The sequence below is a fragment of the Lipotes vexillifer genome, unplaced genomic scaffold (assembly GCF_000442215.2).
Source record: "Lipotes vexillifer unplaced genomic scaffold, Lipotes_vexillifer_v1.1 scaffold605, whole genome shotgun sequence".
Lineage (NCBI taxonomy): Eukaryota > Metazoa > Chordata > Mammalia > Artiodactyla > Lipotidae > Lipotes > Lipotes vexillifer.
Window position 1 is genome coordinate 1564439 of NW_006774406.1, and position 26540 is coordinate 1590978.

General features: G+C 52.2%; 1 protein-coding gene across 1 annotated transcript in view; it reads right to left on the minus strand.

Moving 5' to 3' along the window:
• The window catches only part of L3MBTL4 (L3MBTL histone methyl-lysine binding protein 4), a 431526-nt gene that overhangs the window by 57868 nt on the left and 347118 nt on the right, over positions 1 to 26540 (minus strand). The window contains exons 18-20 of the mRNA XM_007449164.1: positions 9732 to 9901; positions 2751 to 2813; positions 787 to 922 (exon numbers count right to left, since the gene is read on the minus strand). Of these exons, the coding sequence (XP_007449226.1) occupies positions 787 to 922; positions 2751 to 2813; positions 9732 to 9901 (369 nt within the window). The remainder of the gene's footprint in view (positions 1 to 786; positions 923 to 2750; positions 2814 to 9731; positions 9902 to 26540) is intronic.

Genomic DNA, 26540 nt, shown 5'->3' on the forward strand with positions numbered 1-26540 from the left:
CCTTAGGGGGGAAGCTGGGGAGGTGGCGGGGGGGGGGCGGGGGAGGGAGGTGTGTGTCTGTGTGAGGACACGGGTCCCTGCGGGGACACTGCAGGTGGAGGGTCCTCAGGAGAGTCCTGCCAGCTTCTGCCAGGTGCCCGGCTGGCTGGGCACACTCGGGAGACCCTGGCAGCACAACTGAGAAATGGTTTGTGGAACACAAAGGAGAATTAATGGATCATGAGAACATGTGCTTATTACTAATTTTTTTAATGATCCATGCTTTCCTGAGTAAAGTACACAAATCTCACAGAAGTCTGTTTAAAGCACCAGGCCTCTACCTCTTAGACTCACTGCACCCGGAGGGCAAACCGCAGCCCAGCTCAGAAGCCGTTCTGGTGAAAACAGAACAACGTGTGTGTGAAAACCGTTTTCCTGATACTCTACCACTGGAGAGTTGCATCCTCGCAAATGGGAAGTGGCCTCCTCCAGGGCGAGGGGGAAGGATAAAGGCGCGTGTGTGGGCTTCTCTGGTCTGGTCGCTGCAGCACGTCAGAGCCGAGATGAGGCCGGTCAGAAGCCTGCACGTGCCTGGGCCTCTGCGTCACTGGTGCTGGACCAGCCATCAAACCCTGCAAGCATAAAAACCGCAGCCACTTTACAAGGTCCAGATCACACCTGGACGTGACCACGGGCACACCGAAATCAAGTTCATGTGGCTGGTGCTCCCGCTGAGAGAACAAGGCGTGGTGGCCGCAGCCCATCAGGTGCAGACTTTCCCCCTGCCTTCCTGGCCCGAGACAGCACCTTCCCTGGCGAGGTCCTGGGAGCTTCTGAACATGAGGATGGAGTTATAAATCTTCAGGGCTGGACCCAGTTTGATCTTCATCACCTGGACAATGTCCTTCTGTGTCAGGAGCAGGAAGGCTTTGCCATCAATCTGCTGTAGATCAAAAAATCAGCACAAATAAACATATCCTGCTGTTCAAGTCTGGTTGCCCTCCAGGGTCCCCTGGGTGCTGAGCTGTGTGATGGGGACGCAGTGGCCTACCAGAGCTTGGGGACCACAGACCACGACGGCATCTTAGTCCGACCACTGTCAATTCTGTTTTCCCCAGAATGCTGAAGCTAAGTTAAATCAAAGAGGGGTTCATTCTGTTAAATGTGAACTCAGTGTACATGAACTGTCCCTAGGCTGAACTTCTGTTGTGACATTTTTAAAATTTTGGACTGAATTTGTATAAAGGGCCTTAACAATAACCCACTTTCATCTACCAAGTGAAGTCTCCAGAAATGTTTCCCATGAGAACAATGAACAATGAGGACGCGATGGTGTTATTTATGTCAGTGCAACACTGCAAACAACCGGGCACTCCAGAAACAGCAGAAGGAAATAAATTACAGTGTCACCTAGGATGAGGGACCAGGCAGTCACCAAAATTCATGTTACAATGAAATAGTTAATGATTTAGGAAAGTTTTCATGGATTGTTAAGCAACGAAACATGATCTGATGATACAGAAAGATCTGTTTTAATTTGTAAAATTAAATGTGCACGACCACTGTAAACATACACAGAGTTAAAATACTTGAAGTCTTTATACCAAATGTGAAGGGGTTTCGGCCAGTGGCTTGGTTTGGTTTTTGTTTTCTCCCTTTAACCCTCCTGTATTTAAAATGACTCCTATGCCAAACACCATTATAAGCAGAAGTACATTCAAAACGAATGCTTTATTTATTAACTTTTACAACATACTGTGGTCTGAAATGTCATGGCTTTCTCCTGAGGTCACGTGATGGCCAGTGCCACTGTGCAGGCCGTTTTTCCGGTTTCTAGAGGCCCCAGGGTGGCCTGTCCCACAGTCACGCTGCCTGTTTTCACAGATGGGCTCAGGAGGAGTCCAGGTTCCAGAACCAAGAGGACAGAATGAAGTTTGCTAGGGTGACACCCTTCCATGAACCCAGCCCTGTGGTTCTAACCCTTTTTAGTTAACAATACAAACCATGGTGTCAGTGTCTCCCTGAGGAAGGAGGGATCCCTGGGGACCCCACGTGTGGTGTTGAGAGCTTTAAAAGCTTCCATGTCTAATATATTGTCTGATGAAGAATCGTCCATCTAGAGAGTGCAATACCCTTCCCACGGGGTCACGAGCACATTCCCGCAGTGGTGGAGAGCGCCGCCCTACGGCCACACCCCAACCTTCAGAACTTCAGGCAAGACGCGGGCCAGGTGGCCGGTAGTCCTAAGAGCAAAGCAGTGATGGTTGTGATGGGAACAGTAAGCCTTTACGGAGCTTTACTAACCCTTCTCTGTGCTGATCCCACCAGCAACCCCGGGGGCAGATGAGGAAACCAACAGTTTCAAGGATTGTGTGGTTTCTCCGTGTCCCCCTAAGTAGGGGCAGGGCAGGGACAGGTAGGACGGTCCTAATTCCACTTTGGAGCAGACAAGCCCCCCTTTTCCTGGGTGCAGGCCCGTGGCAGGTCCCCTCTGCCCCAGTGTGGCTGCAGTCACAATGCAGGTATTAACCGAGTGACGTGTCCCAAGAGTCCCTTTCACAAGCGGCTGCAGAGATGAGGCTGCAGACTCCAGCGACAAAGCACAGCTCACGTCAGCGACCCAGACAGAGGCTGCCCCGCTGGGCCCCCTCCTGCCTGGACCTCTTTCTCTTGCCTCCCCCAAACTGCCCTTATTTACACTTAAGTAAACGGAAACACAGCACTTCCGGGCCTAGTCTTAGAGAAACATACGTAATGTTTCCATTTCCTACCTCTTTCTTGAAGCACTTGGCATGCTCTTCACAGCCCAGCAGAGACTGTACGAACTCAGCCACCTACAGCGCGAGATGAAAAGCCTGATTCAGAACGTGCACCGGAAGTAATACCTTGGGTTGTAGTCATTCAACATTTGAGTAAAATACACTTTGCATCCCTCAAACGCTTGGGATTTAAACAGTAGCCATCAAGCCCCAGTAGCATTCGCCAGCTCGGAAATGAGACCAGCTCCTACTATCTTTTCTGGCCTCATTTCCAGGCTGACCTACATAGGGTTACAGTCACCATGGTGCCAACGACAGCCTCCATCTGTGTGGAGCCCTGGCATCCTGGAACCTTCCATCGCCTGACCCTCCTGTGCAGCCTGGGGGGGTCAGGGAGGGCAGGCGGCAGTAGCCTGTGCACAGCAGTGATGACAGGCACCGTCTGCCTTTCCAGACCTGGGCCGTCCCGTCTCCCATACCTCAGCCTCCAGGGCCTCCCCCAGCGTCTGGCCAACAGTGGGTACTCGGACCTCCCTGCGGAGGGAATTCCCACAAAAATGATGAGGAAGCTGAAGCCCAAAGAGGTTTAATAACTTCCTGAAGGCCACACGTGGCCAGTGAGTGCCCCGGGGCAGCCCTTCTCCACCCTGGACATGCACTGGGACCACCTAGAGAGCTTTAAACACGATCGATCTCGGGCCAAGCTCATGCTGCAGAGATTCCGAATCAGTCGAGCTGGACCCGGTGGAGGGCTGGGCACGGATTCGATTCCCGGGTTGGTTCTAATGCGCACTCAGGGCCAAGGCCCTCCCCGCCCCCTGCCCCAGCGCGCGCTCTGAGGGCTGAATGCCCCGCAGGGACAGAGCCCCGATGGGGGCGGGAGGTGCCGAAGGTGAAACCCTTAACGTGGGGTCACAGGGGACAGCTGGGGGCGGAGACAACACGCTCAAGGGCAGGTCTCCTGCTCAGCGCGACTCCAGCTGGGCCTGATCCTTCGCTGTGCGGCTGCCCTGCGAACCGCAGGGTGTTTGGCGACATCCCCGCTAAGTGCCGGGAGCAGCCCCAGCGCGCACGATTGTGACAACGAAAAACCGAGTCCAGGTGCTGGCGACACCGCCTGGTAGGAGCCACCACGCTGAAGGAGGGCTCTGTCACAGGAGGGGGCCGCGGGTCACAGTAGGGGAAGTGAACATAGAAGAGTGGCTCTAGGAATTAGCTAAAGACACACGCTGGTGCCTCTCAATCACTGGCTCCCCTGGGGAAGCCATGCCAGCACCAGCGCCCCGGGATGCCCGGCCCCCGGGGACAGGGACACGCCCGACAGGCAGTCTCTTGTAAATCCATGCTCCAGGAACTTCTGTTCTCAAAACAGGGCTGAGTGTTGCTCTGATGGTTCTCAGAGGTTAAAGTGTCCTTTTCTGGGCAAACAAATACAAAGTAAAAAAAAAATGATCACGTTCCCTCTTCTTAGTGTTGTGAGCCAAGAAAGCACTGTCCATGGCAGAGGTAGATTGGATTTTAAGTGGGGATAAATAACGTGCTAAACCAAAGAGTACACAGGGCTGCGCTGCGGGGCAGGTCCTCGCTGTCTTCCTCGGACAGTTTCATTACCACATGTCTGAAATTCTCTGTCTTTTTGGAAGGAGATTCTGATTCTATTCAACCTGCCTTTTGCCAAAGTAAAGAACACGTTCCATGCAATCTACTGAGGCAGACTCTTCTGGCCCGGATCGTGACTTGGTATCATTATTCAGTACTGCCAGTCAAGATTTCTTCCCCCGAGAATAAATTCTAATTTGAGCTTCAGTAGAAAGCCCATTTGCCGCAGATGTCCTCCCTGTAAAGTGGTGAACGTCACCAGACCGCAGAGCAGTAACGGAAGGGTTCCCTCTCACGTGCCCCTTCAGTACGTGCTTCCTTCTTCACGTCGTGGTCAATGCAGAGAACCGTTCACACGGTTCCATGAGTCCACAGAGGGGGAAGCTGCCGGCCCCGTCCTTTGCCTCCACCCAGGACATCTGTGTGGACTCGGCTGCTTTCCCCAGGTGATGGCGGCCCTGCTGGAGCCCAGGGTGGCCGGCCTTGGCCTTGGCCTTGGCGGGGGCAGCACACCTGGTTCCCCAAGTTCTTGGGAGCACAGTGTCCACAGCAGACACCCCGGTTTTGTTTTGGAAGGACGTGGAGTAAGTTAGTTCCAGGGATGACACAGCAGTTTGGAAAGACTAAGAAATGAAACTCTGCAGGCTCTGAGCTGAGCCCTTTACTCCACCCAACTTCCTTCCCGGGCACCTCCTTTTCCTGGCATCCTCGTGCAGCCCAGCAGGCCTGCTTCCGTCAGTGCAGCTGCTGCTTCCTTAAATCTCTCCCGATGCCGACGTTCCCATCTTGCTGAGCCAGCGGCGGGTGCCTGACTGTCCTGGCTTCGGGTCCACTGGGGACCATGATTCCAGCCCGGGTCTCATTTCTTATCAGTAGAATTTGTTAGCTGCCCTTTTTCAGGGCCCGATTGTATAAGGCTGCTATGCTTAGGTAGCAGTACCCTGAATTTTTCAAAACACTCCCTCCTGGGCAAAGATTGCTTGGAAAGCGACCACCATCTTTTAGAGCTAATGGACATTTAATCTAGGGAGCCCTTGGATAAGGCCAGGGCGATCTATATGTGCTGCTTTAAAAGGCAGTTTTGAATGTAAGCAATAAAAGTACCCACATGGGCACCGAGCATCCCCGAGTTGCACCCGCGGCTGTAATGTGTGTACGTGTCGCACCCGGCCTGCGTGTGCCCATGGACGCCTGGCAGGAGGGGCTGCAGAAAATTCGTCTCCTAATTCATCCACTCACTCGCACATTTGTCACACACCTGCTCTGGTGTGCTTGCTATAAAGATGTAAAAAGATATAAAAATAATTTAGTCCCTACTCTCAGATGCTTGTACCCTTCTATAGAACATTTCCATGACCAGAGTAAGAAATATGCTCCCCAGGGACCACAGCTTGAGTGTGTGCACACTCACACATTCCTAACGAAGGTTTCACAGAACAGTAACCTCTACTACAATGATGTACTCGCATCTGGTCTTGTCTCTCCTTTTGGAACCACCGAACTAACTTCACAGCGTGCCGGTGCTCTGAAAGAAATTGCTCTGGCAGAAACACCACAGAAACAGCAAAGGAGTTAAAAGCCAGCCCCCGCCTCTGGGCAACGTGACAAAGGTCCGTCAGGTAACACAACTTGGAGCGGAGGTCTCCTCCCAGCCAGGACGGCTGACAAGAGGGACTCTCCTTGTGCTGCATCTCCTGCCAGAGACCGTTACCCGCCTTAAGTGTCCCTGGATGGCACTTAGCACAAGGACCCACAAGTCATTTTCCACACGCCCTGTCCATGGCCCCTGAGCTCCCGTTCCTGCCCGGTGGGAACAAAGCACAAAGGCACAGCGCCGCCCTGCTCGCCCTGAACTGCCTTCTCACGTCCTCACGACCCGACTCGCCACTCTTAATGCAGCATCTGGAGCAGACACAGTGGCCCCTGTGGCTGGTACTCGCTGGGATCCCCCCTAGGGAGCCCCCTTATTTTCAACGATACAAACGCATCACAACGCCCACACTTTGACCACTCAAAGTTTCTTCTCGAGGACCAGTTTTTGTGCCAGGAAATGTGCTACAGAATGTGAGAATACAGAGAGAAATTTAGGATGTGGTCCTCGTCCTCAAGGGTATCTAATTAGGGAGCTATCAAGACAAAGGTACATCAGCGTCAGGGAGTAACCCGGACTGTTTTCTCTGGGATGCATCCCGTGGGCAGCCATGGTCAACAAAGTGCTCCAGGTAGCCAGCCTCTCCGATGGCTGCTTCAGTTTTAATCTAGAAAATGTCTAAGGTCACCTTCGGCAGTAGAAGGCTGGGATCCCGTGTGTACCCATCCCAGAGAACTCAGAACTGTGATCGCAGCTTGCTGATCCTCCTCCGTGGCCTCTTCGGTCCTCCCCGCCCCCTAGTGAGTCTCTTCCTTCTGAGGCCCCGCCCCATCCTAATGATGGACCAGCTATTTCCCTTTAATCACCCTCCAAACTTCACTTCGTTCAGTGTCAGACTTGAAACTGGTCAGATCAGAGGCCCCACCCCCGAATTTCCTATTTATTCCCGAATGTTCCTAAATAGTGATCCCTGCTCCTTTGGGGTGATGCCCCCCCCCACCCCCCAAGAAGTTAATAAAAGCTGTGGCCCTCTTCTTATGGGGAAAACCACACATTCTGTACACAATTTTCCCTAGCCCTAGCCGGGAACCCTGTGACCTGGGACGCTCGCTTCCGGCCTCCCCCCAGCTTCTCGCCCTTCCTCCTGCACTTCCTCTGTGGACCCACCGGCCTCCATCCCTGGCCGTGCTCTCTGGGGATCGTGCCTGGTGAAGCCCTGTCTCGTGTAACCTGAGGGGACCCTAACTCAGAAGGTCCCAGAATAAATTCATCATCTTATCCCTTGGCCCCCCCCAAACTGGATCCTGTCCCCGGAGTTCCATTTTTTGACGGCACCACGGCATCCAATGAAGCGTTCGGGCCTTGTAGTTCTCACACGTCATTATCCTAATTAAGTACCAAACTGCGTAGCGCTGAGAGTATAAATGGAACCACGCTGGCTCATTTCATCTCCTCGTCTTGTGCCTCATCTATTTCCTGTGCTGTGGCTTCATCTGCTGAGCCCGGGTGGCTCTGGACAGTGGCGCCCAGCCCGGCCCCTTCTTACTCTCACCCTCCTTGCTGGCCTGTGCTGTTTTCATCTCCCTGAAGCACCAGCTTCACAACATGACTTTCTGCCTTAGGGCCTAAGAACCTGGCATTGCCTGACGGGTGCGCCTGGCCCATCTCCCGCCTGCCGCAGGCCGCCTTCCCCAAGCCCCAGTGGGCAGTGTGCTTGGGGTGCGGTGAGACGTCGGCTCAGGACCTGGCTCTGACCGTGTGGCCTTAAGAGTTTCCTTAGTCTCCGGTGCCTCCACTTCCCTGTCTGTAAAATGGGCAAAATAAGCGTGCGTGCCCCACTATCATTACATCAACACTGTTCACTACCATCATTAATGTCACACGTGTAAGGGACACGTGTGTGTCTGTCATCCTTGCACGTGTCACAGTCACCCCCACTTCTATAGCTTTCCTCCCCCGCATGGCGTCCCGTCTTTTCTCTGCTTGGACTGATTGCACTTTTCTTTCAAAATCCAGCTCAGATGCCCTTGCCATTCACTCAACAAACACTTACTGGGTGATCTACTCAGTGCCAGGCGCAGTGAGAAGCTCTCAGGACACAGGCCGAGTGAGTAAGGTCTACGCTCATGTGCTTGAGGTTCAGGGTCAGCAGAGTGAGCATCCGAGGTGCAGCCACAGCGACTCTCGGAGGAAACGGGGGCCCCGAGGGACGTGGGAGCAGCCTGAGGGCTCCTGCAGGAGGAGAGCCTGCACTGGGCAGGGGCTGGGCAGTGACCGTGCACATGTGACAACAGTACACAGGGACCAGGGAGGCGCAGGGCGAGGAGCCCAAGGTCAGGGGCGGGCGGACAGCCAGGCAGGTCCTGCGGGCTCGTCTGGGTACAGGATGCTGTGCAGAGCTCGCCCTGCTGTGCCCACTCCCTCTCCGTTGGGGTGCAGTCACTCTGCACACGTGGGGCTGGGCTGGACGTCTGAGCAGGACAGTGACACGCCAGGGGCCAGGAGCGCAGGAAGAAGAGGGCAGAGGGGCCACTGTCATCTAACTTAACCGGTGCAGAACCTCAGATGAGTGGCTTGAAGGTCAAAAGAGAGAGAGACTGCCCTTGAGCCCTGGGTTGTAATTTCAAGGGCAAAGCCAGCAGTGTTTTGATTACAGCCACAATAGGTTTTCATTCAGTCGGCTTTGTAAACTGGTAAAAGTTCACAGATGGGCAGGCGCAGACCATGAATACTCTCTAGGGAGCAGGGTCACATTTAGTCACCCCCCCCCCGAAACAACCCCGCAGCACCTGGCATGTCCAGTCACCTCTCTGTCCTGCGGGACCCACAGGGCCTTGTAAGACGAGGGGCCAGGCGGGCAGGCAGGGTGTGCTGGGCCCCGTCCACGCCGAGGGTGCCAGGTGGGGGGAACCCACCAGGCACACTCTGAGCTGCCTGGGAGGAGGGGCGGAGGCCTCCCGGACCTCTGACCTCTGCAGGGCCTTAGTCGCCTGCTCCTTTTCTGGGGTTGGAAAGGAAGCCCCTGAGCGAGATGGAGTCCAGGTGACTTGACTGCTGGACATGCTCAGTGAGTATCCGTGACTAGTTTAACTGCAGCTCTACTCTGTCTTGTCAAAAGAGTGACCCAGGCTTTTCTTTCATTAAAAAAAAACCCAAAAACTTAAGGCCTGATGAGTGAGAACAATACCTTCATCAAAAGGAATATCAGTCAGAGTGTGTTGCTTTAAGTATGAAGCGTTTCCACAGCATCACAGGAAACAACGGCACTTACCTGATTCTTACGTAAAACCAACATTGTAAGGTGTGTTTATATTACAATCAAATCCACTTTCCCCTCTGTTCCGCATCTTATGCAACATTGTGACCTAATTTATTAAAAAACCTGAGGTTGACCTGATCCCCCGTGGCCACGGATGGACACACGGCAGCGCAGTGCTGCCTCGGCGTGAGAATATGGGATCCCGGGGCCCTGGGGGCACCAGGCAGAGGGAGCCCCTTGGGCACAGAGCATGCGGCGCGGGGGGTCATCGCCCGGGGCTGCCAGGACACAGGCATGGAGGCCCACACGTTCGTGTTTCCTCAGAGCAAACCTCTGATGCGGCGCTGGAGGCCTAAGTCAGCACCCCACCCCGGGGGCCGGGCAGTGGAGACGGCGCTGGGAGAAGGCTGGGGAGGGCAGGGCCCCACTAAGGGGCTTCCTGAACGTCCTGAGCGTCAGCCTGCTTCTCCCTCAAGCGTGGATCTGGAATTTGGCACGTGGACTCGGCACCTAAGAGAAACCCCGGCCCCGGGCAGCCGCTCACCTCATCCACCGTCCACCGGGCCACCTTGCCAGCCTGCACGTCGGCCACGCCGGGGAGCAGCTTGAGGTGCTGTTCGCGGCCCAGGGGAAGGTCCCGGAAAGGCTGGGCGATCGAGGACGACATGAAGACCGACTGGTGCAGGGCCCGCTGCGTCCGCGCGGCCAAGTGCTCTGCAAGACAGGCAGGTGGGTGAGGGGGGCAGCATCCTGGTGGCCCCTCCCCGGCGAGGGCCCGAGTCAGACCCCCTGGAACCCTGGACGAACCTTGGACAGACGGCATCACGGCCCAGGAGGCCCTCCCCAGCACAGCGACACCGCTGCTCTATTTCAAAACCACAGTCAGGAGAAACAGGAGTTATGAAGGCCCGAGACTGTGGCCGTTTGCTAAGCAGGATCGAATCATCTTTGTGACCCACTGATGCCAGCGAGGAGCCGGCCTGTCACTGCACTGGCCTCTCTCTCCCTGAGTCCGGAGTGAGAGCAGGCCCAGAGCCCCGCTGGACGTGGCTCTAAGTGGACGGGCACACCGGCCACCAGGGATGTGCCCGCCCACGAAGCCCGGTTCCCTCCTGGAAGCCGCTGCCTGCGTCACAATGGGCCCAGGTCCACATCTGGCTTCAGGGGTCCCCTGGGGGACACCGTATGTGGAATGCAGCTCAGGATCCCAGGAGAACCTAGGTGACAGCTGCTACTGTTGGTCTCTTCAGGACACGCTGGCCTTGCAGGGATTGGGGAAGAGGCTGCAGCTGAGAGCTGGGTGCCCCCACCCCGCCCAAGCCCTCCTAACTGGGCCCTCCCTCGGGAGCAAAGCTCTGAGTGGCCAGGGTCCTAAGGCTCCAAGGGCACTGGCCGGTGTCTCCAAGGAGTCAGACTCCACTTCCGCCCACACTCCTCCCTAGCCTTTCTGAACTAGTTTTCCACCTTCAAGAGGGACTTTAATCTGCTGTTATATCCTGACATTTAGATGGAGCCATGGATCTCAATCCCCTCGTTATTCTGCTTTGAGTGTACAAATGGGTAAGGACAAAACCACTACCGAGATTCTATAGAAAATTCATGCCTTTATAATGACATCTTTTAAGATACTTTCAACACACATTAGCCGAATAAAGCTGTTGATATTTTAAGACTTTGAAAGGAAAGACCACAAAAGGAAATGTTCTACGCCCTCTAAAAGTCTACCTTTCCTAATGCAAATGGCAGGGTAAGTAAGCAGTAGCTATATCACTTAAAGTCTATTATGAAGGCTTGTGTTTTACTGACCATGTCTGAAGAGCTATTATGCAAGTATTTCCATCTCAAATTAATTAACAGTTGTTAGTAGGTGAGGCTGTCCTGCACTTTGCACATTCACATAATCGCCTACTGGTTAGTGACCAGAGAGGTTCTAAAGTACAAGGGAGCCTGTCCATCTCTGCCCGACTGCTGAGCACAGACATCCTGCATCTTTACCCCCATGTGCGGTCCACACAGATAAACAGACGGAAAAATTGCGGCCTTCTCCCAAATTCTTCTGCTCCAGTTGCAGGCAGCAGCAAATTCATCTCTCAACGCGGATTGTCCGACACTGACCTTTTTAGTATGTAAATAGGTTATCTCCTCCGTGTAGTTCAGCCAGCAGCACGTAAGGCTGAAACTTCACATCATCTTCACAAAGCCAGTAGGTTTACAGATGTGAATGAATGTTCCTTAATGAAGGTGTCAGGTTGGACAGGAGCAGGTACAAATCAAGCCCTGGAAACCCAGGGAGGAAGCGTCACAGAGCATCTGCAGCTCCAGCCACGCAGAATCGCCAGGCGCTCCATGGAAGCCAGGAGTTAGAGCTCTGTGCTCTCAGGGATTAAGACCTGAAGCAACGCCGGGCTTTATTCTGGAAAAGTGCCACATCCATCAGTTGGTTGCTTTTGCTGAAATGGCATGGGCTTAAAAGACAAATCACATACGTGTCCCAAACCCATGCCCTAGGTAACCGATCACGTGTAGTTTCTGAAACATACAGGACTCTGAAAAGCCACGAGGAATCAGTCTTATGTTTGGGAGGCACGAAGATGTCTAGTGATGGTGATTGCGTTCCTGCGTGTGATTCACAAATAAGGGCTGAGGGCCTCCGAAATGCAAAAAAAAACCCGTGCTCCCAAGCAAGGGAATTTCCCACACAGTAATTTTGGAAGCAGATTGCCTGAGTGCTGAGGCAGCCACTTGGAAATGAGCCCAAGGTGCGGTTGGCAGCTCCACCGAATGGCACTGGGTTCCTCCGTCCGCTGCTGCGCATGGCTCCGGCCCCGTAGGACGGGGACCCAGTTCTAGTAGCAAGATGGCCTTCTCTACGTATAGTATCCTGTCATCTGCAAACAGTGACACCTTTACTTCTTTTCCAATTTGGATTCCTTTTATTTCCTTTTCTTCTCTGATTGCTGTGGCTAAAACTTCCAAAACTACGTTGAATAAGAGTGGTGAGAGTGGGCAACCTTGTCTCGTTCCTGACCTTAGTGGAGATGCTTTCAGTTTTTCACCATTGAGGACGATGTTGGCTGTGGGTTTGTCATATATGGCCTTTATTATGTTGAGGACAGTTCCCTCTATGCCTACTTTCTGCAGGGTTTTTATCATAAATGGGTGTTGAATTTTGTCGAAAGCTTTCTCTGCATCTATTGAGATGATCATATGGTTTTTCTCCTTCAATTTGATAATACGGTGTATCACGTTGATTGATTTGCGTATATTGAAGAATCCCTGCCTTCCTGGGATAAACCCCACTCGATCATGGTGTATGATCCTTTTAATGTGCTGTTGGATTCTGTTTGCTAGTATTTTGTTGAGGATTTTTGCATCTATGTTCATCAGTGATATTGGCCTGTAGTTTTCTTTCTTTGTGACATCCGGGAAGAGATTTGGGAACATACGTATATGTATAACTGACTCACTTTGTTATAGAGCAGAAACTAACACACCATTGTAAAGCAATTATACTCCAATAAAGATGTTAAAAAAAAAAAAAAAAAAAGATGGCCTTGAGGTCACCACTCAAGGCAGGGAGGGAGCCGGCTCGGTGCCCGTGCACTTGCGCTCAGGTGGCTTTATTCTCTCAGTGGCTTTGGAATTCGTTCTTTGTCCCCATTAAGTCAATCTATTTGTTTGGAGGCAGGTGGAGGCTGGATTTCCGGAAGGCTGAGCAGAGCTTGGTGGGGATCAGGCTCTGGGTGCCAGAGTGCCCCGCCCCCACCGGCTGGGTGTGATCCCCTCCTGGGGGAGGGCTCTTGCCTGTGTGCCGGCAGCCCCAGTTTGGGGGAGCCCCACCAGAACTACTCACATGCTGACCACGGATAACATTTTTACTACTCTCAGCTTTACAGCGTGAGTTGGAAAGCCGGGAAGTTGAGTTTTCCTGCTCTAAAAGACGCGAGTTAGGTTAGGGAGGGAGGCCCTGAGCGGGGAGCTTGCAATAACCAGCTGTCATTGCTACGACACGACTGGAGGTGACAATACCTACAGCGCAGAGCTGCTGGGAGGGGACGACAATGTGCCTTCAGTGACAGGTGCCACATTAAGCTCCTGAGGTCAGGCCGACACTCTATGCACGGAAGTGGCTTTATTCAAAATCAACACAATGCAAGACAAATTCTCCATAGTAACACGAGAGAGGGGAGGCATTTTGGAGTGTTTTGTGGTGGTTGTTTTGCCTTCTTTGTACCATTTCCTGGGTCTGATTTCTTCCGGAGCTGAGGGTTTGGGGTGGATACTCAGTCTACCTGGGAGAGGACGGTGACGTCGGGGGGAAGGGCCGATCCCCGCCAGCTTGCCTGGGTATGAATCCTGGTCCCATGCAGCTGCTGAGTGACCTTGGATGAGATGCTTAACTCTTCTGTATCAAGGTTTTCCATCTTTAAAATGGGGTAGTTGCAGTACTCACACTTCACTGAGTTCTTGGGATTAGAACGGCTCCCAGCACATAAGTGTTCAGTGCACATCAGACATTACACGACAGCCGTCCCCCCTTCTCTGTGGGGTAGATGTTCCAAGACTCCCAGTGGATGCCTGAAAGCCAGGATACTACCACACTCTACATATACTATGTTTTTTCCCTGTACATACATACCTATGATAAAGTTTAATTTATAAATTAGGCACAGTAAGAGATTAACAACAATAAGTGATAGTAAAATACAATTATAAAAATATACTGTAATAAAAGTTTTGTAAATGCAGTTTCGCTCAAAATACCATATTGTACAAATTTAGTGCCTTTCCCATCTTAACTAAGCTCATCATGCACTGTGGGTATAACTTTTGCAGCTTGAGGTGCGAGAGTAAAACTAGCACAAATTTCTTTTCTTCACAGTTTCATGGAGAGAAAATTCGTTCTTACCAGAGATCTTAGCAACCTCAGCATACGATCTTTTTTCTTTCCTTACTAAGTTGAGAACTTTAACCTTTTCACTTAAAGGAAGCACTTTATGATTTCTCTCTGGCACACCCCAATTGCCAGCATCACCATCTTGTGCTTTGGGGCCACTGTTAAGTAAAGTAAGGGTCACTTGAACACAAGCACTTCGATAACATGATAGTAGATCCATAAGTGAGACAGATACCAAGTGGCCAAAGGGTGGGACAAAGGGATGATTCTTGTCCCCAGTGGGAGCAGGATGGTGGGAGATTTCAACACCCTACTCAGAAGAGCACCCAATTAAAAACGTATGAATTGTTTCTTTCTGGAATTTTCCATGTACTATTTTTGGACCACAGTCGACCACAGGTAACTGAAACCATGGATAGCAAAAACACGGCTGAGGAGGGACCACTGTACCGTTACAAGGTAGATACAGAGATACTCTTAAGTTGTGACAGTAGTGAAGGTGGGGACTTAGATTTCCAAAGCCATTGTGGCTGGATGTACCTAAAACCTACGGAAGCGGAAATTCAGACTGAAACTCAGGATCCTCAGGGCCACATTCAGATCTCACACCCAAGTGGCCCTGGAATGACACTGCAGGGGTCACCAAAGTCATCTGTGGAGTCCTGGTATGCATGGATCCCCTGGCTGAGGCCGACGGAAGGCGGGCGTCTGTCTCCCAGGCAAACCGGTGCCCACGTGTGGCAACAGATCATGCTGCGAACACACGCTCAGCCTGCCAGCTTTGAAATTATGTGGCTCTTGACAGACTTTAGAATGTGGGGTGATCTGCATTATTTTAAATTCTGTGCATAAAATTAGACTTTTGAAAATATCCACTGAAAATTTTGCATACATTTTTTTTTTATCGAATTTGAACACACCGATTTTAGCTTTTTACCAAGCCCAGCATGGCTCACGCCACTACATCGTTGTAAATAAATTAAAGCTCGTGAGCCTGTGATGAAGGTATTACTGTATTCTCATAAAATCAAAAGGATCAGATTATTCTATCCTGCGGCACTCTGAATAAACAGAGCCTTCTAGATTAGGAAAGGGTGCCCACCAAGAAGAGAGGGCAGAAAGGTTCTCCTAACCGGGTAACATACATACATCTCACCCACCGGGCCCAGCTTCCAGCTCTGTGTGCAGCGGGATTCTTTCTGGGCGTTTCCCAGTTGTGTTTCCTCACTGCAGCAGTGCCTCCTACCCAGCTCCCCTAAGAGTCAGCCAAGAAAATTCAGCCTGCAAAAGCAGCCCGACCGCTGGAGTCTTAGCAGTTTACTTAATCAAAATGCCTTTTGCATCAGAAAATGAAATGTATGTGTAATCCTGGCTTTGCCTCTAACACTAATGTGTGAGTGACAATAAACAAGGATATGCCTACACATAAGATAGATGTATTTCCCCTTCCAAAAAACAGCATGGAATGCTTGTCACCTCGGTGGTTTGCCATTTGTAGAATAGTTTGGTTGGAAGAATTTTTGTGCTATTTTTCTCTCCCTGAGTATATTTTTGGGGGTTTTATGCCTTAAAAAATATAATGAAGTGTTTAATGACTTCAGTCAAGGTGCTCTGAGATCTGCAGCACTCTCAAATGCCCATGGTCAGCATGTTCAACTCTGTGTCCAGCTGCAGGATCTAGGGAGGCCCCGACTAGAGCATCAAGACTTGGCCGGGAGTCTGAGTCCATCCGGCAGCCCTCGGAAAGGAGTGAATAAATAGTTCCATCTCCCAAAGCGCTACGTCATTACCTTTCTTGCAGATGCAGTAACTCGCTTGGAATCCTGCTGACTCCTCGATGACACAGGTCTCCGTGGTGAGTGCTATTATCTGCCCTTGAACGGAAGACCCCAGCCCATGCAGGCCGTCTTCTGCAAGTCCGTGCACAGCTGGATGGGCCAGCTCTGGATGGCATGTGACTCAGGGGCGGCTTTCGGGGTGAAAGGACCTAACGGACCCATGGCCTGGTGTACAGCACAGGGCACTTCCAGATTCCGGACCTAAAAAAGTCTTGAGAGACTGAAGGACTGTAATTCACCTGAAAATAACATGAAAGCGGGTCCCTGAGCTCTTCTCTAACCCTCTCTTCATCCTTCCGTCCTTCCCACTTCTGCTCTACCCCCCGGAGGAGAAAAATCCTTTATGGAAATGCTCTTTAAAAACACGGCTGTTTCTTCACAAAGGCTCACACAACAAAACTGAAGCAAGTGAGTCAAAAATGGTAACCAGAGGCTGCATGGCTGGGCCTTGAGTTATTTTTAATCCCACTAAAAACAGGGGCTATTTCACAAGTACCCTCTTCAACGAAAGGGGCAGGAATTCCACCGTGCTCTCCATTCCAAAGAGGAGGGAGTAAAAAATAAAATGGCAATGGGTCCCAACATCCAATTCCATGATGCCTCTCGCCTGCTGTATAGTCTGGGACAGCCGCTGGCTTTCATCAGTTTACCCGGCACCGACTGAGCATCTGCTCCCTTTGTGGTGGGCGCTCTACTCCCGTGGTGACTTCCGCCGCAGAAGCAGGGAGAGTCAGGCCCTGCACTTGGCAATGCCTCCTCTCCCCACGATCACTGAGTTTCAAGGTCTTTGTAGTTACCACGCTCGGAGCCTTCATTCCTGGGCTGCATCATCTTCTCTTGATTTTGATGGCATTGGACTCAGAGCCTCCTCTTTTCCATTTGTTCCCCGAAACAAAAGTGAGAAACAGAACAAGAAGAGCCCAACACGATCGGCGAGACAACTTTCTGTGCCTTCGTGGGTACAGCTCCTGAATCACAGGTGGGACGAAGTGCCCTGGATGGTCTACACCTGCACACTGTTCCCTTCCCCACGGGCCACCTGCAGCCACCTGAGCGGTGGATGGTGCACACCGAGAGGTGCTGGCGGTGTAAACTCCATCCTGGATTTTGACTGTAAAATACCTCCTTAATAGTTTCTCACATCTTGATTCACACGTTGAAATGCTATTTTGGATATATTCAGTTAAAGCCGTCATTACAGTTTTCCAGGCGGTCACAGACAGGCCTGGGCTCCTTGGAAGCCCCACCTTTTGGGCTTTACCACCGGGGACCTGTGCTCAGAATCCACTGACCTTCCTCTTCGGCCAGGCCCCCTCGTTCAGTGAAAAGCAGGGACCTGCTCTCGTCCACCCACCGCAGGCCGCCCTCCCCCGGGTGCCCCTCTCAGCCACCCTTACAGGCAGCATCCGGTTCACACCCTGCCTTTGGCCCCCCCTGTCACCCAGGGGCTCCCGCGGTCCCCCCTCAGCACCACCCAGCTGTGTCCACCCTGTGCTAGACACGGCGTCTCCAGTTCTCCCCCAGCTCGTCTGTCCCTCCTCCCTGGCCCCATCCCAGGATCTTAAGCCCCCTCCTCCCTCCTTCGGGGGCCGCCTCAGGGTGCTTCTCCCGCCCGCCTGCACCTGCTGGCCCAGGCTCCATCCACACAGGTGCCTTCTGCGGTGTGTGCTGCCAGACACAGCCAGATCCCGACAGAGTAAGTCACTGAACAAGCAAGGAACACTCCGCAGAGCAGGGCCCAGCCCTCCCCGCAGGACGGGATCTAGTGTTCCTGCTTCTGGGCCCGAGAAGCTTTTGGCTTCTTTTGGTCCTCTGTAGCAAACACTCTTTTAAGGGGTCTTGAATCCCAGAAGTCAGTCTATCGGTTCCCAGTCGCAGAGGCTCAGGGCTCCCTGGCACGAGGCCCTCAGGCCTCTCCCCTGTGCACAGCCCTCTCCCAGCCCATTGGGGGATGAGCCCTGCCTCCTCGGGGTGCCTCCCATAGGATCCCCACCTTGCTGCCCTCTGTGGAAATCGTCTGTTTGCTCTGCAGCTCCGTGAGTGGAGCATCGGTTCAAGGGCAGTCATTTCCAATGCAGCCTCACATCCCCACGGGGTGACGCAGACCTGACACACGGTACCCAGCAGCACAGGTGCGTGCCACCTGATAGGGCTGTTGGACCGTCTCAGGAATTTTACTGCAGAGACAAGTAATGCAGTGGCAAATGCTAACTTAGTCTGTGCCAGTAAACAATGAGTTTCCATCCTGTGGGCTTTCATTTGCCAAGTACACTCATTACTGAAAGGGCTGGGAATTGTTTGTGGTTTGGACCCTTACTCCTTAATTTGGTATGCGAGAAGCAGATATTCCCTGGTTTCATTTTAACAAAAATGCAGCAAAATCCATGTTAACTTTTGATATGTTAGTCATACAACAAAAGACTTCAGGGCAGCATTTTTTTTGATGGCTAAAGGGCAACCTTTTAGTTTAATATCTGCTTCACACAGCTCGAGACATCATTAATTAAGTTCTTCTGATTGAATACTACACCCCAATCACCCAATATGTCTTTTCTTTTCTTTTTTTTTTTGAATCCTCTGCAAGACTGTTTTCCTTCACTTGCAAAGGTGAGACCAGAATTGAATGAACACTAGCATAAACTTGACCGAGAACTGGAGCTGCTCTTCTCAAAGCCGGCCTCCCCTTCCTGGGACCTCCCTGCCTCTTCCGCGGGTAGTTACCAAAGAACGAGCTCTGTTGGGTTGGAGTTACAAATGGGAAGCCCCTGCCATACATACGTAAAGAAAACACTACTGTGCGTGAAGAAACTTTAACTCCAGCAGCGGATGGTAGCACATCCTGAGGCAAATGGATCTGGAAGCGAAGTCCCCCGAGCTGAGGGCAGCGTGTGGTCCCTGCTCCTAGGCTGGCAGCACAGCCAAAGCCCAGGCTGGTCTGCCAGCTGCGCTCTTATCACTTGGAGGCTGGGAGGGCAGTGAACTGATACAAATCACAAACCTTAAAACATTACACGGCCGGCCAACCTCTGGGGGGCAGATGCCTGGTGCTATTTCTCTAGCTCACCAGCACGGCACCTGGTCCATAGAAGGTGCTCCGTAGGTGTTTGTTGACAAGTGACAAGGCAGGTATAGGTCGTGGGAAGGGGCAGAAGAACAGACCCTCCTGCCTGATGGGAAGCTGAAGCGCCCACCATGGATGTGCCACGAGTGACACTCTGCCGGACCTGCCTCCTTGTTCCCTGTCCTGCCCTCTTCCCAGCTGCCGGTCGCACTGTCAAAGCAAAGGTGCTGTGGGTCCTCAACCTGATCAGAGAATCCCCAGGTCAGACCCGGAGACAGGACTCCTCGGCTTCCTAGGCTCGCGGTTGCGCCCCACGCACCCGGGGCACAGCTCCGTGCCTGCCGGCCCGGACCACTCAGTCAGAACGACCAACGGCACACGGGATGCAGCCGGGGTTCCGGGACCATGGGCTCCAGGCTTGGGGCCAGCTGGAGACCAAGGGGACAAGCGTTCACTCTTTTTAAAAAAAATAAATTTCTTTATTTTTGGCTGCGTTGGGCCTTCGTTGCTGCATGTGGGCTTTCTCTAGTTGTGGCGAGCAGGGGCTACTCTTGGTTGTGGTGTGTGGGCTTCTCATTGCAGTGGCTTCTCTCGTTGTGGAGCAGGGGCTCCAGGTGCCCGGGCTTCGGTAGTTGTGGCACGCGGGCTCAGTAGTTGTGGCTCATGGGCTCTAGAGCACAGGCTCAGTAGTTGTGGTGCACGGGCTTAGTTGCTCCGCGGCATGTGGGATCTTCCCGGACCAGGGGTCAAACCCGTGTCCCCTGCATTGGCAGGCCCATTCCTGTCCATCTTGTGCAGAAATTGCCAAGTGTGCCAAACAGGACGTTAAAGGCACTGACTCTGAAAGTGTGAGGAGTGTCGCGTGTCCCCTGCATTGGCAGGCGGATTCTTAACCACTGCGCCACCAGGGAAGCCCAACAAGCTTTTACTCTTGATTTTATTTACCCCACATGACTTCGTGGGGGCGGTGCGATGAGCCCTCTTTTACAGATAATGCAGCGGTCTCAGACCCAATCAATAACTTGGCAAAAGTGATTCCGATGCAGGGCTGGGATGCCGACCGCGGAGCCCTCTACCCTGGCGGGGTTCTTTTCCTCCCGTCCTTCAGAAGTGGGTTCTTTCTGTCACTGCCTTTACATTTCTGTCTGAAGGCGGAGGCAGAAGTGACACTTGGGGGTCATTCTCGGGAAGACAGGGTTGCTTCTTAATAAGGAAAACCGACTAAGACCCATCTGTCTCCAGACAGATCTCTGGAAGAAGCATGGTCGGATGTAACTCAAAATGAACGAGCTTACAGGGAGTCGACCCAGGACCCAAGTGGACCTCATCAGAGATGCTCTGGGAGCTTTGGAAGGACCGGGATGGTGCTCAGCCTGCCAGGAGGTGAGAGGAGGCTGCCGCCCAGGGTGAGCAAGCCGAGGGCCCACCCGCCGCCTGGGCACACACGCGGCTGCCCGTCCTTCTCGGCTCCGGCAGGAGAGCTGCTCCTTCCCTGGCAAGATGCTCAGCACAGATGCTTGCACCAGGCCGTGCCAAGGGTCCCCCTCGTGGAGGTGCAGACGTGTCACAGAGAGAATCAGAAACAGGAGTCTGCAGCCTAGGGCCAGAGTGACTGATCTGCATGTCCCGGGGCCGGCATGCTGTCCCAGGGCTCTGTGCTCCCATCGGAGAGTGGTCCCGGGGGAGCTGTTCCAGCCCAGGGCAGCCCTGGAGGGTCTGCTCTGGGAGAGGGGGGACCTGGCGGAAGCTGGGCCCCCCTCTTAGGTACTGATGACGTATTTTACTTGTGATCCTTGTTTTGTTGTTGAAAACACATAAATACACTAGTATTTCACATCTCACTTTCCACATTGGACTTTTGGGCAAATTCAATGAGGAAGCAGCTTATGGGATATTTTCTCTCTTTAGGAGTTGTACGTATTTCCAATGTTTTCTTTGTTTTCAGGGAAACAAGCCGAAGGGATGCACCTGGGAGAGGCTGCGGCTGGGGGCTGGGGCTTGATTCTCATCCCCGCCCCCCGTCTTCCCCCCGCCGGGGTCTGCACCCGCGCGCCAGACTTCCCCAGGAGGGACCCCTCCTGCCTGTCGCCCTGCACACATGGACCCAAAGGGCATCTCAGCCCCATGGAGTCCTCTGGGCTCCTTGGCCTGGCCTCACCTGCTGATAACAGGGAGCACAGAGGGCTGAAGACTGGAAGAAGTGAGGGCAAAACAAAGCAATGTTAAGGCTAGTCCTCCTTGTTGTAAGAAGAAATTAATAATGCTGGTATTCTATAGACTTCGGTCTTTTCTTTTAAAATTATTAGGATTATAGGAAGAAATGTTATACCAATACTTAAGAAAAGCTATTTTCTCTGGAGCTTCATGAAACATGCAGTCTCTCCATAGCCGCCTTCACGTGACTCAAGTCTTGTCGGAAACTCGGTTCTAAGCCGTTCAAAGGCTACTCTTTTCAGTCTCCTATCTTCTCTCCCTAAACATTCCTTGAATCCCTCGATGTCAATATGCACAGATGACATATATGACCTCTTTTCCAATTTATTAGCATTCAAGAAAATGGAAAGCTTTTACTATTCTCAGGGTGTGTGTGTGTGTGTGTGTGTGTGTGTGTGTGTGTGTGTGTGTGTGTGCGTGTGTGTGTTTTAGGAAAACAGGAAAGGAAAAAAAACCCTCCAACCATGTAAGCGGCAGGAACAAGCACCTGGCAAATACGAGGCAGAGAGATAATGAAGGAATCTGATCGGCCACGACACTCTGCATTTCAACATTCTTCTGCAAAGTGGGAGCCCTGCCAATGGAGACCTCCACCCCCCACGGAGCAGACCTGTGCAGGCTTCCCCCCTCCAACAGCTGCCACCCTGCCCTCACATGTGTGTCCCACGTGCCTGAACAGCTGGCCTTGAGCCATCTCCTCGTTTTGTCCTGCGTGCTGAGCTGATTTTCCAACCCCCCCACCTCCCCACCCCCACCCCGAGCTGCAGGCACAGTCAGAGGCTGTTTTTCATGATAACTCAGCGCAGGAGGCAAGAACGTTCATTGGTCTGAAGCAGGGCCTCTGCCGCCTGAAATTCACATCCTTCCGTTAGAATTCCCTGTGGAAGCCTGGAACCAGAACAACCCACAGAACCAGTCAGGAACTGGGCTGCATGGAGTCTGCAGGGTCCCGAACACGCCGGGCACACAGCCCATCACGTGCTTTGAGAAAGTACAGATTGAAAACTATGCTCTCTGCTGTTGGAAAACCTAGCCAGGATAAATTAAAGCTCCGAAAAGTACGTTTATGATCCTACTGCATTTACAGTATACATTTGACTTAGATGCTAATTTTACACATTCCTAATATCTGGCAGAAATGACAGTCTATCTGTAATTTCCAGTTTTAAAAAGTGCAAGAGATTGGATCAAATCTCTGGCATCTGTCACGTGCCTGTGTAGAGAGGTCGGAATGTGATGGGATAAGAGGTAGTATGGTTTTTCCTGGAATGACTTAATTGACTATTGTTTTCCATTTATGTGATTATATCAAAAGGTACACAATTTGGAAATTATATATTGTACGCGTATCAGTAAAAGTACCTACTAGGCAAGTATCTCCAGGAAACTTCTAAGTAACTATTCCAAAGCTATCATATCAGACGTTCCAGCAACAACCAAGGGGCACCTGAGGACGTGGGCTGGGCTGCATCACCTCGGCAGGTAGATGGCAGTTTCCTCGGGTCGCTTACCTCAGCGCACGGACAGACGTAAGAAACGCTGACGGGTCTGTTAGGGGAGCCCTGACTTGCGCATGTGAGAGGCAGACAGTCTGTTGTAAATGGAGCCTCAGCTCCCACATGAAGGGGGCTTTGTGACGACAGGGTAAGCCCCCTTCTCAAGTAAATGACACCACTTTTCAGCTCTGCAGGAGTGACTGCCTTCGGGATCAGGGATCTTGTCGGAAAGGCTACCTTCCACTGAACACCCTGTGGAAGTCAGGAGAATGAGACTGTGTCTGAAGGATTGAAAGTGGTGGATTGTTCGGTCACAGGATTACCCACCACTGGTAATGAATTATGGGAGTAAGGTGGTTACCAACCAAATCCTTCTTTTAATTATCCACTATAAAAGGCAAGATGCCAAGATCTGTGTGTTTATGTGCGTGGGTGCGGATTTAAAGGCACAGCAGCGTTAGGGATGAAGAGCGCCGGTGTGTGGAGAAGACCCGCTCAGGTGAGCTGTCAGCATGCTCTCAAAGCCCTGCTCTTGTGACGCGTAACATTTAGAAACATTCTGCAGTACCTCTAATAAGCCATCTGCAAGAGAAGACACGGGGAACAAGGTGGAATGCTGACAGAGGACAAATGGCAGTGATGGAAAATGTGCCTGAAATAAATGAAAATCAGCACGTTTCTGAGGCCAGACGACCCCTCCTGCTTCCCATGTCACCCGTGCACGTTCGGAGAAGGAGCCCTCCCTCCTGGCCCAGGTCTCCTTATGGCCAGTGTCCCCACCCCAGACACTCCTCCATCACGTGGTCAGGCTGCGCTGTGGCAAAGGTCTATTCTAACCTGGGCAGCGAGATCTGTTCAACTCTGTTTAAGGCCGTGTACCTCTACTAGGACACACCCATGTCACACTCTGGGGGACGCAGGGATAAATCATTGTGGCAACAAGTCTGCGGGATGAAAGTACCGCTGAACCCCATCACTGAGCTCCACCTTCTTCTAGAACAGCGCCCACCTCAGATCCGTTGCCGCCACTTTAATAAAACACCCCAAATTGCTGCTCGTCAGCCATTCTCATGGCCCCCTCTTTTCAGGGGTTCCCACTGAGTCATTCAAAGTGGATGATGATGGCGGGTGAACGTGAGTCCAAAGGAAATGTTAAGCACACTTCACCGTGTAACCGCAACAACACCCCACATAACTATTTCCCCACATAACTATCTGGGGGAAATGCCATTCTGTTTCAGACTCTGAACAGGAAGGGGAGAATTCCAGGGAACCCTTTCCCACTCCTTATCTCCGCATGTCATTCTTTCAAAGGTTGGCTATTGTAGCTTATGCTTCCATGTGTTTCTTGGTGAGAAAATTAACTAATAAGCTAAAATAATTTGCACTGAGTGAATCTGAACCTTGTTTCCAAAATTATTTTTGGACTTTGGTTTTCCTGAATCATGGGTAATGATCTAAGTGTCGTTAGGAGAGTTTTTTCTCAGAAGAAAACATTTTACAGGTGTAGATTAGTGGCCCAAATCATATTGGTAAATTCTAGGTGGGGAAAAGGAAAACTGCTGGTTGGGCCTCAAATTATGCTGCCTTAATGACTAGGAAAATATAATTCGCAACTTTTCCCTTCTGGGAGCTCCAGATAACAGTGCTGCAGGGAGGAGAAACAATTTGACGAAAGCTTTTACCTGCTGGCTGGAACTAAGCAGCCTATTTATAAACTGCCCTGAAGTTTAAGTAAAAAGCTCCTACCTACTCTAAGTACAAATGAGAGAGAGCTGGGCAGACGGGTGAAGACACAAAGGAGAAACACAAGCTGGGAAGGAAAAACATAATGGACTGAACCAAAGGCAATAACCTGACAGGCGATACGGGGGTCAGTGGGGACCAGAAGACGAATCCAGTTAAGGCTGAGCTGTGACAGCCCTGGAGGGGAGACAACATCGTGGGTAAAGAGCGTCCTGTCAAATACTGGGTGAGACGCTCAGCTCGCCCTGCCCCCAACTGCTAAAACCCAGTCCTCTTCCCCTTTGCCTCCCCAAGCTGACCCCACCCCACAAGGCGCAGCCCTCAGGCAGCACTAAGTGCCAGGCACCGTTATAAGCCACAAAGAGGAAATGGAGTTTGCCTAAGAACCTGCTAGAAAGCGGACTCGCAGCTGGGCTGTCTGGCCTCCTGGCCTCCCTTGACCTCGACATTACTCTGCCTTATGAAGGAACTGATGGGTATTTAAGTTATGGAGGAATATTATCAACACATAGGCAAAGGCCGGTCTGGAGATGAAGGTTTAGTAAGAATCCATGAGGAGGAATTATTTACCTGCCTGGGAAGTAGGAGTTAGGCCTTGAGGTGTGACATCTATGCGGTCAAGTTTAGAGCACAGGAGAACAGGGTAGAGGACACAGAATAGAGTGGATTTGGAGTAAGAGGTTTGCAGGGGGCGGCAGGGGCACGGCGCATTACATACGCACCCCAGGAGACAGGCTAATTCAAGGGACGGATTTTGTGGTCGGGGACGGGGGATGGATGCAGCGGAGTGTCCACGTGACTCTGAGTGTGCGCACTGTCTGTAGGGCCAGGCGGCAGCCAGGGGTGCCATCACGCCGTCTTGGCTTAGGTCTGGCAAGTAAAAGTGACCTGGTCACAGAGAGCAGCCAATTCACAGAAGTGGTGTTGGTGGCACAGCTGGGGCCCCAGAGAACAAAGTAAGAGTCTGAAGGAGATGCAGCATTTGATCTGCTCCACTCCAACTATGGACCAGTAAAGGCACATGAACTCAAACACCTTTCACCGGAGATCCCTCCCCGGTCAGAAGTGCAGTTCCTATGCCACGGTGGTTGAGCTCCACACAGCCTAGGGAGGTGCTGGGGGTCCAGATCTGTCCCCAGTCCCAGGGCCAGCAAAGCACACAGGGGGGATCAAAGCTGGCCCCCGACTCTCACCCACCTCACCACTCTTCCTATCAGCCTCATGTTGTTTTCTCATCTCTACGAGGTTGATGTGTCTGTGTTTGCCTGCAGCATCACAGATGAGGTGACCTTTAATAAACATTCCCTGGGAGCCTCTTGTGGGAGTTTGCATCTCCCCTCTTCATCTCTGGTGGCTGTAAGGTTTTTCTTTTCTTTTTTTCCTTTTCTAAACTTTACAATGTGCCCTTAAGGAAAGATTTCAAAATAGGCACTGTTGGGCTTCCCTGGTGGTGCAGTGGTTGAGAGTCCGCCTGCCGATGCAGGGGACACGGGTTCGTGCCCCGGTCTGGGAAGATCCCACATGCCGCGGAGCGGCTGGGCCCGTGAGCCATGGCCGCTGAGCCTGCGCGTCCGGAGCCTGTGCTCCGCAACGGCAGGGGCCACAACAGTGAGAGGCCCGCGCACTGCAAAAAAAAAAAAAAGGCACTGTTAAATTCTGCTAAGAGCAAAACGAACAGTTCTGAGCCAAAGAGTGCCTGTCCTCCGTCGGGAGCTGCCTGCGGTTGTGACCGGGCTGCGGCGACGCGGGGACAGGGCCGTGGACTCGGCAACAGGCTGCCCTGTGCACTCGCCGTGGGCACCTTGTCTAGACGTGTGACTTCCAGATTTCTCCACTGGCAAATGGCGTGAGTTAGTAACAACAGAGGATTGTTAAGGGAATTACATGGCTTGGATGGGGTAGCACTATGTGAATGACGGGAATGACCCCTTCTTTTTGTTTTCAACCCTCCCTTCCAGCCAGAGAGCAGGTGACTCCCAGGTGAAAGAGCAGATGGGCATCTCCTTTCGTGAGTGGGCAGGGCGGCCCCTCTGTTTCTGGGGCCTTCGCTGAGGCCTGAGCCTGGCTGGCTGTCGGGCTTCAGGTGCCTCGCCTCGGGGGC